Source organism: Rhinichthys klamathensis, unplaced genomic scaffold, assembly GCF_029890125.1.
Source record: "Rhinichthys klamathensis goyatoka isolate OS25496 unplaced genomic scaffold, OSU_Roscu_1.1 h1tg000475l_1, whole genome shotgun sequence".
NCBI lineage: Eukaryota > Metazoa > Chordata > Actinopteri > Cypriniformes > Leuciscidae > Rhinichthys > Rhinichthys klamathensis.
In genome coordinates this window covers 405001-421583 of record NW_026606963.1, presented here as the reverse complement: position 1 = coordinate 421583, position 16583 = coordinate 405001, and the positions used below count along the sequence as shown (strand labels likewise).

Genomic DNA, 16583 nt, shown 5'->3' with positions numbered 1-16583 from the left:
TGACTGTGGTAACATGGAAGGAAATTGCAGGAGTCCGATGCAGTGTCTTCATTGAGCAATGCTGAATCAAGTGCATGTAACATATTTAGAGCCGGTTATTTTCCATCCAGCTTTGTCAATCACTCCTTCCCTTTGCTACCTACTAATCTCAGTTTATTACTGTTATATAAAGAGAGTGCCAGGCAGATATTTGCCTCCAGCACAGACAGAGTGTTTCGTTCTTGGCAAAAGGGAGTGGTATTTATTACTCAAAAAGTAATATGATAAATAATGCATTAGGAAATACCTTACCTATGAACCCAAATAAAAATGTTTCAGATTCAGAGTGAAATGCTAATTTTTCACCTTGCCTTCTATCAGGATGTCTATATAAAGGAAAGAAACACCTGGTAAAATATGGTGGTTTTGGATCACTGATGTAAAGATCAATAGTGTAATGAACCCACATGTTTCAGCCTAAACTGGTTACATTGATCTGGATGTCTATGACAAATACGACTTGAATTAGACACATATGGGAATAAATTGTATGGTGCAGGTATTCATATTTTGTCACAAAACCCTAATTAAATTGTTTTAATTTTGACACAAAAACTTGAACTGAGCTGAATAATGACACTATTGTCTTCTGTAGAGCTGCTTTACAGCTAAATTTAAGTAGTTTCACAATCGATGAACTTGCAACATGTTATTGAAATATAACTTGAATCAACATTACATCGTTAATACGTCATTTTGACATTTGTCAATTTTCTGTTCTTGAAACGCTCTCCACGCTTACTATTTCAATTTCAAAATGTAATTTTAGAGCAAAAGGGAGGCTTGTGTGAATTACCTGAGTGTGTGCGTTTGGGTTTTGGTTCTTTTGCAGTTGTCGGCTCGGGCTGTAGGGACCTTTGAAGTAAAGTAGTCGGTTACTATTGGGGATCATTTGGCGGAGTGATATGGACATGTAATGCGGTCAAGACCTGCCTGGAACTACTTTAGCCCTTAGAACGTCCCTCAACCAATCAGAATCAGATGCAAGCATTCAATTATTAGTGAAGAGTATCACAGAAAACGTCTGTCCAGAGAGTAAAGACGGATAAATTCCCTCAAGATGAAACAAGCCTAAAGATGCGCTACCTGTATACTCGTTCTATACATGTAGTAAAATTCATCTTTGATTTTGAGGGGGGGAAAGGGAGGCTTTTTTTTCTTTCTCTCTTTTTCCCCCTTCATTTTTTTTATTTTATTTTATTTTATTTTATTTTATTTTATTTTATTTTATTTTATTTTAAAGAAAAAGAAAAATCTCCTTTATTTGAAGACTTTTATTTTGAAGGGCCGTCAGTGATGCCGCTGTTGATCTCTGGATTCAGCGGCCCGTGATCATCATCATCACCGTTACCGACAGACCCTGCGCTCAGCTGTGGCCAGGTCGATGGAGACCCACAACTGGTGATAGCGGCGTTTATTTTTTATATAATCGAGGATCCTTAACTGGTCGGATAGAGATGTCCACACAGGGACACACGAATCCAAACTCGTCCGTGAATAATTACAGCATGAATTCTACACAAAACGGAGGCGGAGCGGCAGCGGCGTCCTGTCAGAACGGTACGGGATTAAAGCGAAACCACTTGAGCTAACATGCTAAAGCTAACGCGAATAACACATTCAAAAGCTGAGATAACAGGCTGGCTAAGTGTTAGGCTTAGACGCTAATGGCTAAACTTACGTGCTAAAATCACATTCAAATCCACTTGAAAAGCTAAGATAAGTTACCAAGCTAAAGGCCTGAGATTGAGGCCAAGCTAAAGCACTTGTCATCTTCGTCTTTGAGGTGGAGACATCGACCTTTACAGATCACAAAATAATAATATTTTCTGTACCTGTCATTTAAGTCATATAGCAGCTGTCGGTATGTTTTAATGAATATTTATTTCGGTCGGTTTGTTGTCATCTCCTGTCCATAGCCCGTTAGCGGCTAGTTTAGTTCAGGTAGCTTGGTTGTTCTTTCTCTCGGTTTAAAAATCTTTAAGGTCCGGATTATTAATTAATCTCTTAAGATATTGTCATATGGTTGATCTGAATTACGAACTGACATATGTCATTGTCTTGATCAGATGTCTCATATTTGTGGTAAATTAAGCTCGCAGAATAAACGTGATAAATATTGATTAAATATTCCCAACAAACCTCAATAATATCTTAACTTGTTTTAACGGTAATTTGCCAACGTCGTTTTGTGGTTTTACGATTGTGAGCTGTATTTTTACATCATGCTAATATAATCTGACTGTGTTCTTAGTGTTAAACTGCATAAAATGAAGTAGCAATATGTTTTCTATTTTCTAATGTGCATCTTACCGTTTTTTAAGATGACGTGACAAGTGAATGTTGTCGAATTGTCATTTAGTAATAAAGTCAGAGAAAGATCTGTGCAAATTGTCTTTTGAACATGTTAATATCATACTAGTATCTATTAAAGTACCATGGATTATAATGTAGTGTAGTTTTAGCCTATACATTGATTAATTTGAATATTTTCCGTTTTCATTTTACTTTTTGTTAAGATTTTAGTACTTGGAGTTTTTTGTTGTTGTGATTTTTATATTGGTTTACATAAAGACCTATTTTTTAATACGACTATATACAATTTATTTCAGTTTTTGTTTTAGTTATTGTAGTGCATTATATCAAACTAAATATAGTGTTTAATATAATCCCAATAATGTATAATAATCACAGACAGACTCGATGATCAGTTCATACTGTTGTCAAACTCCTTGAGCATACAAAAATCTACTGAATTATTACAATTAATGGCTAAATTATTTTTTGGAAATGTAAATGGATATTTCCTACTGAGTCTGACACACTACAGCAAAAGATATAAATAAATGGCTTAACTTTTTTTTTTTGGGGGGGGGGGGGGGGGGGGGGGTGAAAATACTAACATGCATGGCATGCATAAGACTTTTGCACAGTATTGTATTGTTAGACATGTATTTTTATTATATTTCAGTTAACAATAATTTTTTATGGTTTTAGTAACCTTGTCACAATGTAAATACAGTGTATAAATATGATAAATAAATGATATAAGAATATGGTAGTCATTCAGTAATCTGGTATTACCATCACTCTACTTATTTGTAAGGCAAATATAGAATAATGCGAGTTTCAACTGCTGTTGGATTTCATTGGTCAATTTGTATGATTCGTCTAATGACAAACGTGCATTTGTCACATTTGCACATCATTTGCATGGCAATCTCGCAAATCAAATTGATGTTGTTGTTTTTGACAGGTCCGGGACAGCCGTTCCCTGCCATGTATCCCGCATCCAGCTATAGTTCTGCCCCGCCCACTGGTTACCCCACCATGGCGGGACACAGCGCTCCTCCGACTGGAAAAATCCCAGTTTCAGGCACAGACTATAGTGGGAACTACTACCAGAACAGCTCAGGGCCGTCGCTGTACGCAGCACCACCAGGATCGCAGCCACCTGCACATCAGTACTCCACCTCAAATGTCCAGCAGACTGCGCCGTACACTATGCCAGCCGGGTATTACAGACAGGCGTATAGTCACCCCTCACAGGGTCAAACTCCGCCCCAACCCCAACCTCAGCAGGTGCAGCCCAGCTTGGTGACACCAGCCAGTGGCAACAACCTCGGCGCCCCGCTGTACCCCATCGTTTCCTACCCATCAGCCCCTGGGAGCAGTCAGTACGGCACGCTGAGATCCTCTCAAACTGGCGCAGGGCAGCCGCCCGATTCAACACCAATGCCACCGCCACCTACCCAGAGTTCTTTGCAACAGCATTCTCAAGGGAACGGGGCCACACCCACACCAGCTCACCTGGGATTCGGAGCTCCGCCTCTCAGCCAAACGGCCACTGTCAATGGCCAATCGAATGCAGGTTGGTTTGAATGCATTTCATCCTAATGCGCTGTGTACAGTGTCACGATCATTAAAGGTCTAGGAGATCAAACGCAACATTCAGATATCACACTTCTGCTGGTAGATTGGGAAAAGCAGAAAGCCATGAATAGAATACAGCAAGTATTGGAAACATGATAATTTATTACAAACACCAAAGCCACTAGATGCAGTGAGTGAGCTATGTACAATGTAAATGAGAACACACAAAAAAGAAAAAGAACATACAGCGGTGGCAAATTAAACAACCAAATATACCAAAATAATTCCCTTAAACGATTCCCCACAACCTAGTAAAAGAAAATGTGGAAAATAAACCGAATTCTTCAGCGTATTCGACGGCCTTAAATCCTTCTCTAACTAAGAAAAAAGAAATACAAAAGGTGACGCACACTTCTTACCTAGTGTGTCTAACACCTGACATTACTACGGGCACAATGTACATTGCGCACATAAAGAACATTAAACTCAGAACAACGGCAAAAAGTAAGGAAATGAATGTTAGACTACACATACACAAATGGGGTTCGATTAATAACTGATACAAAGTACGCACTCAGGACACTGAACACACACACACACACACTGCTTCCAAACGAGACGCGCTGGAAGTCTTTTAAAGCAGCGGGGCGACGTCAGATTGGACTCAGAAGACCCGCCCTAATGATGATTGACAGCTGACACGGCCAATCACAGGAACCTGAGAGCGAAATAGCATAGGAGACATACAAGAGAGGGAAAAAACAAAAGCACAACAACATACACGCATAGAACGTGTATGTATGTATTCATTTCTCAAATTATCACAGTTTATTCGCTATAGTTTAGAAAATGGTAATAAAATATGACAAGAACTCAGAGTTATTAAATCAGTCGATATTTCACTGGTTTTGTCCGTCCTTCTGTTAGACTCTCACAGATGAATTATGTTGAATATCTGTCAGCTGTTAAATTAAACCACACAATTAGATAATACCAGTTTAGCTCAACCGGTGACCAAGCAATGCTTAATTCTGTTCAGTCTGTGGTGTAAAAAGCTTGCATTAGCAATTAAATAAAAAAACGCTTCAGCAAAACATCCTCAGCTCAAAGTGTCTAAATAATTTTTGGTCCTAAAATTTTATAAATTTTACTGGTAGTCACTGTATGAAGAATTTTTGGGTATAAATATGTCACAGTTTACTTTATTTTGCTCTCCTCACTTACATAAATGAACTATAGTGTCCTGCACACACAAGTAGAAAAATATAAAAATATATATCTGGTGTGATATAATATGAATAATTTTTGGTTTGAGTGTATGTTCATGCAAAAGAATGGAATTAATGCTCATATCACTTGTATTGATTGTTTTAACCAATGTATTTATAGTTCAACAACACTACAACCAAAACCTCCACAATCCCATGAGCCATCATTACGGCGGGGCCGCTCCCAGCAAAGAGGGCCTTGATAAAGAGAGAGCGCCCTCAGGAACCCCAGGCACTTCTGTGCATTCTTCACCACAACACCATCCAGGTACCAAACATCCACTTTCACACATTAATTGACAGTTAGCGGTTTCATTTCTTCCAGTAAGCTGTATTTTGACATTATTTGTGTCTTTTTTTATGTCTTGTTTTGTTTATTATTAGATAGTCAACATTTAAAGTGGATCAAAACCTTTAATCAAAGTTATACATGAATTACAACAATACCTGTTCTCGTCTTAGGACAACTTTGATGAACTTTTTTGATCCACTTTAAATGTTGACTACTGTATAGGTTATTGATTATCAATCAAGCTGTCTGTAATTCAGAATTATTTTTTCATAATTTTATTTTAAAAAAGGTTGAACTTTATTTTACAGTACGTGCATTTGCGTGTACTTACCTAAGAAAGTACTGGGTAATATAAGGTAACTACAGGGGTTAAGTTTAGGTTTAGTTGAAGGTTGAGGGTTAGTATCTAGTAGTTATTACCCAGTTATTTTAATAACTATAATAAGTGCATAGTATGTCCATGGGGAACAGGACTGTAAAATAAAGTGCTACCAAAAAAAAATCCACATCTTGCTAGGGCTGCACGTTTTGGGGAAATAAATCTAATTGTCATTTTTCAGATTAAAATTGCAATTAAAAAAATTTTTTTTTTTTTTTTTAAAGCTCCAGTTTTTTGGGGCTGCACAATTTGTCCTAAATTTGTACAATTAGCAATATGACTATAAAAATAATAATAATTATGATTATTATTGGTATTACTCAATACAAATAGTAGACAAAATAAGAAATTGTATTGTTGTAATATTTCACTGTGAAATAAAAAAAAGTTTTAAGAAAAATAATATAATTTTACAGTACAGCTGTAAAATTACAATACTAATATTTATGGATGTCTTAATTTCTTAATTTTCAAAAGTTCAAGCTTTTATTTTGGCGTAAAACGGCGAATTCTCATTACATGTTTGGGAAGACGGTTGTCGCATTTTGCGTTCCCAAATGCATGTTATAAGTGACCAAGGATGAAGTTTGTACGGAGCAGCATTTACTATAAACTGAGCCTTTTTTCCAAGACTGGGAAAACACTGGATCATGAGCTGCTCGTGTACATGACCAGTGCCGCGCTTCTCTCTGAAACACGCAGCGCATATCTCTAATTAAATCACAGCTTTTGCGATTTAATAATCGATTTCGTGCAGCCCTCAAATTGCAAGAATGTTATTTCACATCCTGGCAAAAAAACTGCATTAGGACTGTAAAGTGACATTGTCGGCTACTGTTATTGTCTATTTTTATATTCTATTTTACCACTGTTGGTGTGTCATTCCCGACAGGTTGTGTCTCTTCTGATGATTCTGTGATGTTTTTTATGTCTTGTGTGTCGACAGAGTTTGTCATATCATTCCACGTGCTTTTCTTACTCGTTCATCTCTTTCTTTGCATTTTCTTTGCATCACACCATCATGTGCTGCTAGTTTTTGGGTCATGTTAGTGTCATCCTCGTGTGAGATTTGGGTCGGAGAAGCGCAGAGCTCAGTTCTCGTCCTTCTGTACTCAACCCGTGTGTTGTCTCTGATGGTTGCTGTATTTCAGGACTGCTGTACGGTGACCGTGGGGTGAATAACGCCGTTAGCTCGGCCGCGGGCGATCACTCCTCATCCAGTTCTGACCATGAGGAAGAGGATGAGGAGGATGAGGAAGCAGGTCTGCTTTCGCTTTTTCATTCTTCCACTCACCTCCCTTTCTCACTTATCTGTTCCTTCATGATCCCTCCATCTCAGATTTGTCTTTTTCCATCCATACATCGTCCTTTTCTTTTTAAAATGATTAACGTACACGAATATGCACACTTTCTGCTGTCTTTAACATATTTATATATCTCGTTCTTGCAAGTTATTCATTCACTTGAAGTCTACAATTCCCATAAACATACACGTTCATAAAGTCTGTATTCTTGTTTGTTTATCTTGCTTTTCTGATGACCTTCACTGAGCTACCTCAAGAGTACACAAACATCACTAGCGTACTGTATAGTATTTGCTTCATACTATTAAATTCATTTATATTTATAAATTCATAGTATTCAATTCATAAATATACACATATGTTTATTTATTTATAAGTATGCATGCAATGATACATTTTTCAAGCCATAATATGCTTAATTTGTCACATGACCTCATTAAAATGCATGTTTAATGGTGCATTCATACAAGTTTCTGATTTGTAAAAACCATTCATCTCATAAATAATTCTCTCATAGTGCTTACTTCTCCCTTTGACTTTATAGAAAAACAACCAAAATAGCAGCAGTTTCAAGTCAAATTTATATATATTAATCATATTTTTCACAATTCACAAAATCATGATGTTAATGTTAATAATATCTGCAATGCAGCCCTTATATGTTACATTTTACAATGTTACAAGCAATCAGTCAAATTTTCAATATAATATATATCACTTTACGTGAATGTATACTATACCCAACTTTTAATATATCGCTGGGTGTTCATATTTTAAGCGTTTTTTGATAATATACCAGTAAAATAAGTAACGCACACACACACTATTTTCATTTAGTAGAGATTATAGTGGTGAGTTATTGATGGAATATTTTAATAGATGTTAAAAGTCATTGGTGTCACTTTTAGTTTATTCATCACTTCGGAAAAGGGCAGTCAGGTTGAGCGCACATTTTGTACTGTACATTTTGCCAAATTTATTTTGCTGATATGTACTTTTTACTTATGTTTTTCAGACTAAAAGTCATCATACTAAACCTTGCGTTTAACTCTGTTTTAACAGGGTTATGTAACCCTGCTCTGTTAACCCCACATCTCTGTGCCAAACGTGCAGTGTGAACCTATGCCGTGTTCAAATGCTACGACTAGATGATTAGCAACAGACAGCCTCATATTCACGTGCGTTGAACTGTGTATATATAAACAGGGTCATTTCAAGGTTTACGACGGAAAATGCATCAGTTTGAGTGAAGAAGAGCCTTTTAAAGTCTGAAAAGTCCATTCAGAAACAAATCGATAGTACATTTGGCAATGTTTACACATGAAGACGTGCAATACTAGAGCATGTTGTGTGCAGCGTTCGTCAAATGAATGATTCCGATTTCCCAGTATTGACTATTTCAAGTGTGAGACGTGCTATAAACCGCTAAAACATCATGGACTGACATGCACAGGCAATGCCAGCGTTCAGTTCCCGGGGATGTCTCTCCTGTGTCCCTCTGGGTCGCTTTTCTCTGCTCATCCACAGACCTGAAGAACAGCAATTGTTTTCACACTAAATAGTCAAAATGTTGATTTTAAAAACACACTTCTCACAGAACCAGTTTCAGGAGTGATGAGAAATGTGTCTCTACTTCCCCCGACCCTGAGAGTCACACACTCCCACTCTCTCTTTCACACACTCACACACACATATGGTTGTTTCCTGCAAGAGGAAGTCGTTTTTTTTTTAAGGCCCAGACAGCTTGTGAACACAAACAGAAAGTCTCATAATTACTGGGATAGACGTGTTTTTTATTTGTAATTTTATTTTAGCTGTTCTTTTGAAATTAAACTATTTTAAATATCGTATATGTATTTGTTATAACCCCCAATTAGAGTTAGCTTCTTATGGCCTACAAAAACTGAATTAAATTATTTCCAATCTTAAAACTATCAAATATTTGGAATAATTAATATAAATATTAATAAAAAGAACAGCATTTATTTAAAATCGAATATTTTGTAAAATTATACTTTACTGTCACTTTTGATTAAAGTAACACCAGGTTACTTTTGCTCTCGGGGTGGGGTCCCCCAGTTGGGAAACAGTATTGTCCTCTAGACCTCTGCTACTGTCGTAAACTCTGTCATCCTACATGCACGTGCAATTGTTGACAACCATGATAGCCCTGAACACTGTAGGAGGAGGTCACATGCAGGTGTTCTGCTTGTGTCGCGTGTGAAATGTCTTCATCCCAGGTACAGTGGCATATATTTCAGCATGTCGTATGAATATAATTTCATGGGTTTTCTTTTTTTTCTAACGACAAATGATCACGTTTACAAGCCAGCGTCATTATAGTAGCCTAGTCTATTGGTTACCGTTTTACTGGATCTATATGATACTTCAATGCAATGTTTGAGTGGTTGATAATAACCATATATCGTCAATATTATAGTATCAAGCTACCATAAATGAATTGCAAATTTTACAAATCGATTTGCATTATAGCTTGAGGCAAGACAAATAAACAAATATCACAGACATGTTGGGTATCCTAAAATATGATTTTGTACATCTTATATATTTACTTGCAAGAATGTAGCCCCTACCAAACTTGTGCACGCCGTTTAGACACAGGCTTTCATTTGATTTTTGATTTTTTCTGGCAAGTCCGCATCGGTCAGGCACCCCTCCTCCTCCTTCAGCTCACGCCAGCGAGAAAATGCTGGCCCAATGTTGATCCTCATTCTGCCTTTAACGCGATCACTTTCTCTTTTTCTCTTTTTGCTTTGCTCCGATAAAACCTTTGCTTTCTTGTTTTTCTGTGCTGCTTCGGCCATGACTATAACATTTGGCTCGCACGTCCGATTTTAAGGAAGTGGGGGTGGTGGTGGAAGTGACGTATATGCCCTAAAGCAGTCGAATTTTGTAGTTCTCTTTGTTCGCCGGTTACTACCCGAAACCCGAAGTTTAAAAGTACGATTAAAAACGCTACAGACCCCGTCAGGCTATGGCAGACGTGGCATTCAACCTATTGTAAGTCGATGTACCATCACAAGAGACTTGGAAATATATTATGAAGGTTGAAAAGTAACCTAGTGCTGCTTTAATTTATCTTACTTATAAATTGTAGTGTATTGTGTGAAGGTAGTGTATTGTGTAGACTAGTATTGTAGTGTATTGTGTAGACTAGTATTGTAGTGTATTGTGTAGAGGTCGACCGATTCATCGGTTTTGCTGATATATCTGTTAGGCTTGCCGCGATAGACGGTGTTGACGGTGTTACCGGTTTTAAGCCCCATCACCGGTGACATCACTTTCCCACCGTGACACCGCGATGTCTTGACTTTTTTAAAGTATTCGTTTTTGCTAAAATATTTATTTGAATTAATTAAACATAATAATTATCAATTATTTAGTTCAGAAGAGAGCATACATTATAATTAAAAACTGAACTGCGCAGTGCGTGCCAAGAGCCAGTCACGTCACAGATCAGCAAGCATCAGGATTCCATTTAGCACGTGTGGAGATGAGAACGAGTCAAATTACAGAAAAGCAAGATAATGGCGGAATGTGTAATTTATTTAGGCCTGTTTTATTTTCTTATTCGTTAATAAACGTTTTATGGTTCTTATTTGTTTGGGCCCACAGTTTGACGATTTTCAGCCTATGCATGGGGTTATTTTTATTCGTTCGTTATGCTAATAAAAGTTCTGTCTATAAATAAAAGTTTTATTATCAGCGAGCCGAGTTGTTGTTTTTTGTCCATTCAAGCAATTGACGCTGAATTGCCAATTGACGCTTATTTCGAAAGTGAAAGTATAACGCGCACGCATTTAAAAGCTATTTAACCCCCCCGCCCCGCCCCCCACGGTGACACCGGGATTACCGGTGTTGTGACACGTCGATTAACCGGTGGGAAATTTTCCTCACCGCGGCAACCCTAATATCTGTACCGATAGTTGATTGGTGGAACTATCGTTATCGGCAAAAATCCATACCGATAGTTTTTCCGGGTTGCATCCGTTGCTGGAGCGGCTGAGAAGAGTATTGCGGAGTATCTCAATTCGCCTGCTTATACTACGCCCTAAAAGTATGTACTCTTTTTGTGAAGAAAAAGTAGATACTTCTGAGTGTGTAGCAGAAGAGTACACAAGCTTTGGGACAAACTATCACGTCAAACAACTGCGTCTTTAACGGTTGCTCTCTGTCGATTCTGTCACAGTAAACTGACCTGTCAATCATCTTATCACACAGTAAACTGACCTGTCAATCATCTTATCACAGTAAACTGACCTGTCAATCATCTTATCACAGTAAACTGACCTGTCAATCATCTTATCACACAGTAAACTGACCTGTCAATCATCTTATCACAGTAAACTGGCGTGTCAATCATCTTATCACAGTAAACTGACCGGTCAATCATCTTATCACAGTAAACTGACCTGTCAATCATCTTGTCACAGTAAACTGACCTGTCAATCATCTTATCACAGTAAACTGACCTGTCAATCATCTTATCACAGTAAACTGCCCTGTCAATCATCTTGTCACAGTAAACTGACCTGTCAATCATCTTATCACAGTAAACTGACCTGTCAATCATCTTATCACAGTAAACTGACCTGTCAATCATCTTATCACAGTAAACTGGCCTGTCAATCATCTTATCACAGTAAACTGACCTGTCAATCATCTTATCACAGTAAACTGACCTGTCAATCATCTTATCACAGTAAACTGACCTGTCAATCATCTTATCACAGTAAACTGGCCTGTCAATCATCTTATCACAGTAAACTGACCTGTCAATCATCTTATCACAGTAAACTGACCTGTCAATCATCCTGTCAATCATCTTATCACAGTAAACTGGCCTGTCAATCATCTTATCACAGTAAACTGACCTGTCAATCATCTTATCACAGTAAACTGACCTGTCAATCATCCTGTCAATCATCTTATCACAGTAAACTGACCTGTCAATCATCTTATCACAGTAAACTGACCTGTCAATCATCTTATCACAGTAAACTGACCTGTCAATCATCCTGTCAATCATCTTACATCATCTTTGCACAGTTAAAATCCTCCACATTTAATTTCCTACCGTATCGTAGAAAAATGCAGAAGTGTGATGATCTGCAGTCTTTTGTGCGGAGACTCTCCTCATATTCATGCATAATATGCATTTAAAAGTTAATGGCCAAATGGATCTTTATAAAAGTCCACATTGTTATTGCAGATGGAATATAACATGGATAACATTACATACATATTTTTTTTATCAGGTTAAACTTTGATTAGTCACTCAAACCTTTATCTGAACCTCTCACCATCGGTCGTGCATATCCGCCATGTTTTATAGTTTTTTTTAACACCCTTTTTACTCGTGTTTGTAGTTCCTCCTCTAAAGCTCAATGGGTTTGTTGTGGGTAATATTAGCTGTTATAATGAGCACAGATCCACACTTCGAAAATCCACCACAAATAGTAGACCATCAGGGACTTCTGACACTTATTTGAATCTCACGTACTGTTTAGGATGGTAGTGTGGACATCGAGACGCAGGGTATGCTGTCTTTACACGGTACGAGAGCGCTGAAGAGACTGAGGCATTATACAGAGCGAGAGCGGCCTCTAGAGGACACATAACAAACTACCACTGGCTGAGTTGTTTATTTTAACACTCGATGCGCATTTAAAACACTGACAGTGAAACATATGAATACAGAACACTACAGTCCATATCATTATAAAGTAATTAATTTGTTGACCAGATGCTGCATCAGCAGAGAAAGAACAAAAGTATATTTGCCATCGAGGCTGTGAGGACTTTAGTACCTCAAGTGGTTAAAACAATGTGACAAAAACACACGCAAACCTGACGCAAATGTTTAATGTCGCAATTGTTACCATCTATTTGCATTAGTTTATATCCAGCTGGTCACTTTTATGCATTCATTAGCCGGAGAAGTTTCATATTTAAAGCTAGGGACGCGATTGCTTTCTCAACATTGATATGTTCATGTAGTCGACAGAAACATAAACGAATCAGAAACACGTTCGATTCAATTATTTTTTTTATCACTGCAATACATATTGTTATTTTGATTAGATAATCATCAAGTGTTCTAATATGGAAGCAAATAAAGTGAGAGACTATACATGTAATATACATTTATGTAATTTAATGCCCTGGCCTTTGCAGATATTTAAAGATGGCCATCTTTAAGCATAGCAGACTCTTTGGATTATATGAAATGGTAACACTTTACAATATGATTACATTTTTAGCATTAACTAAGGTTAATAAATGTTGTAGCAATGTTAGTTTGTTCATTTCAACATTTACTAATACATTTTAAATTGAGTTTTAATTTGTATTTGATCTGTTAGCCTTAGTTAATGTACTATGAACTAACATGAATGATAAAGGTACAATTGTTTTGCTCAAATATTAATACATGCTGTAAAAAAAAAAATTGCTTATAGTTCATGAAAGCTAGCTAATACATCCTTGTTAACAAATGGGACTTGCAAAGTGTTACCTATGAAATGTACGTATGTTTCTAGGTTATAGCTAAAGAAACCTGTAATATTTTAATGTTTAAATTATTTTCTGTAACTTCTCATTTTAATATATTTATTTCATTTAGCACATTTCAGTTCAGCACTGTTTTACTTAGTTTTATGTTTGTTTTTAATACAGTATCCTTTTAAAAAAATTCGGTTATCGGCACGTACGGTCAAACCTAGTTATCGGTATCAGTAAAATCCACTATCGGTCGACCTCCAGTATTGTGGCAGTGTGTTTACGAAAATATGAAGCTGCACAACTAGCATCAAATCATCATATTAGAGTGATTTCTGAAGGATCATGTGACTGAAGACTGGAGTAATGATGCTGAAAATTCAGCTTTGATCACAGGAATAAATTACATTTTTAAAAATACATTCACATAGAAAACAGCTTGAAATGCACCATTTCAGTTTCCAGTTAACGGACTGGTAATCTTGGTAACCCTGTTTGCTCCCGCTTTATTCAGAAGTGTGTGTGTGTGTGTGTGTGTGTGTGTGTGTGTGTGTGTGTGTGTGTGTGTGTGTGTGTGTGTGTGTGTGTGTGTGTGTGTGTGTGTGTGTGTGTGTGTGTGTGTGTGTGTGTGTGTGTGTGTGTGTGTGTGTGTGTGTGTGTGTGTGTGTGTGTGTGTAAATGGGCAGACTCTATTTTTAGCTCTACATTATGAAGTGTGTGTCGGGGTGCAGTGTTTTCTCATGGGGAGTTTGGATGTGTCATGTCCAAGCCTGCTACTGTTTCATCACACTCTCCAGAGGTTTCATCACACACTCCAGAGGTTTCATCACACACTCCAGAGGTGTGATCATCCTCTCTGTGTGAAACGTCTCCTTTTCTTGGACTTGCACTCTTGACCGGTCGTTCCTCTCTCCTGTAGTTGAGCTGTAATCGGAGGAGCAATAGTTGTGATTTTTTTTTTTTTTTTTTTCTCATGTGCCTAAAATAACATTTCGTGTGTCCTCTTATATTCTGCAGTTATAAAGTGTGGTGGATGTTCTTGAGTTCAGACTGCTGATCCAGTGAGGTAACGGATTAAGCGCAGGATAACAGGGGTTTAGCCAATCACGGGCCCTCTCTGTGGTCTGGTTTCAGTAGTTGTGTTATGGAGGATTAGTGTTAGGTTAATCTGTGCTGAGGTTTATTACTCTGTCTTCTTCTCTGAGAGTCCCGATTCTGTGATATCACTGAATATCAGAGAGGAAATTGGACATGTAGCTTTAGCTTACACACACAGCATTAGAGCACTTGAGTTTGTTCTGTGTGGTGTTGGGTGGGTTTGATCGGTCTATTAAACTGAAATTATTATTGGTATCACTGGCCAATCAGAATCCATAAAGACCATTAGCTGGGCAATATTGCTGAAACTCATCTTAATGTTTGTTTTTTCATTTAAGTAAATATTTTGATATTTAGATGTTTGTGTTGGCTCTGATGTGGCTTTTTATTTGTATGTATTGTGTATACGTATATATGTGTGTGCGTGTGTGTGTGTATATATATATATATATACACTTTTTTTATGTATTTTATTATTTTAACTTTTCTATTGTCCTTAGTGTCACATGATCCTTCATAAATCATTGTGATTTGCTGATTTGCTCAAGAAACATTTCTGATTATTATCAATATTGAAAACTGTTGTGCTGCTACTATATAATTTTTATGGATTTTTAAAAAAAGCTCAAAAGAAATATTTATAGTTTTCAAATAGAAATCTTTTGTAACATTATAAATATCTTTACTGACAATTCTGATCAATTTAATGCATCGTTGCTGAATAAAAGTACAAATTTCTCTCTGACAACTTATTGATATCTTTCTGACAACAAACGTATATATATATATATATATAGTAATATATAATATTTGATTATATGACATTTCAATGCGATATAGTTTGAAATATTTTGAGTTGCTGAACCACCGTTTTGAACAATTAGTTGAAATGGTAGGATGCACTCTTCAGTTTGAGTAATTTGCTGGGTGCATAAAAAATGAGAGCAATCCCAACCCACACATCCCTCTTGTCTGTGTGTTTATAAACTCTTGCAGGTGGAGACAGCTCGTCTACAACCACAGGCAGTGCGTCTCCGGTTCCCAACAGTTATGAGTCTCTGGAGGGCGGCAGTTACTCGGGTACGTCCTCACAGCGCCTCAGTGTGACATCTCAATGCCAGATCTACACGAAAATGACTCGCTGATACATATTTATCTCGTCTTTCTCTTCAGATCGTACAGCTCCTCCTGCCGGTGTTCCCACCAAGCAAGCTCCTCCCTTCGGATACAATTACCCAACCATGCATCCTGCTTACCAACAAAGCCCCGCCCCCATACCAGGCTCCTCCCCCTCACACGGAGGGTACAAACCAGCGGGATACCAGCCGTACTCACAGGTACCGACAACGACGCAAGTTTGTTATATTTCTAGGGCTGTCCCCTAATAGTCGAGTAACCATTAGTCGACTAAGATTTTATGAGTCGGGGGGGGGGGGGGGGGGGGGGGAGAGCTCTTATTGCATGACATGCCGGTCATTTTTGGTCATACACATAAGAGATAAGAATAAATGCAAACTGTAAAGGGTCTGCTTTTATTTCGTGAAACTCACAATAACAACAAAACGTGCTTTTGTAAAATAATGTAGCTTTCTGCCGATTCGGTCTCAGTGAATTTGAGCACATCACAAAAATGAACCGAAACTCAGCCTAACAGACATGAGAAATATATCTATAGAAAGCTTGAAATATCTACATTTTGAATGAATAGATTCAAATGGAAAATAAATATTCTCAGATTATGTAATCCGTATGAAACCTGCATATAGGCACGCCCACTACTGCGGAGATGACGAGTCAGCATCTTATGT

General features: G+C 37.5%; 1 protein-coding gene across 2 annotated transcripts in view; it reads left to right on the top strand.

Annotated features, from left to right (window-relative positions):
* The first annotated feature begins 1361 nt into the window (after positions 1–1361).
* sec24b (SEC24 homolog B, COPII coat complex component) overlaps positions 1362–16583 on the top strand; it is a 38145-nt gene continuing 22923 nt past the window's right edge. The window contains exons 1-6 of one of the 2 annotated variants that reach the window (XM_056237010.1): positions 1362–1599; positions 3296–3910; positions 5302–5448; positions 7003–7113; positions 15772–15855; positions 15949–16112. In XM_056237010.1, coding sequence (XP_056092985.1) covers positions 1497–1599; positions 3296–3910; positions 5302–5448; positions 7003–7113; positions 15772–15855; positions 15949–16112 — 1224 coding nt within the window. In that variant the 5' untranslated portion in view covers positions 1362–1496. The remainder of the gene's footprint in view (positions 1600–3295; positions 3911–5301; positions 5449–7002; positions 7114–15771; positions 15856–15948; positions 16113–16583) is intronic. The other variant, XM_056237011.1, reaches the window with a different exon arrangement.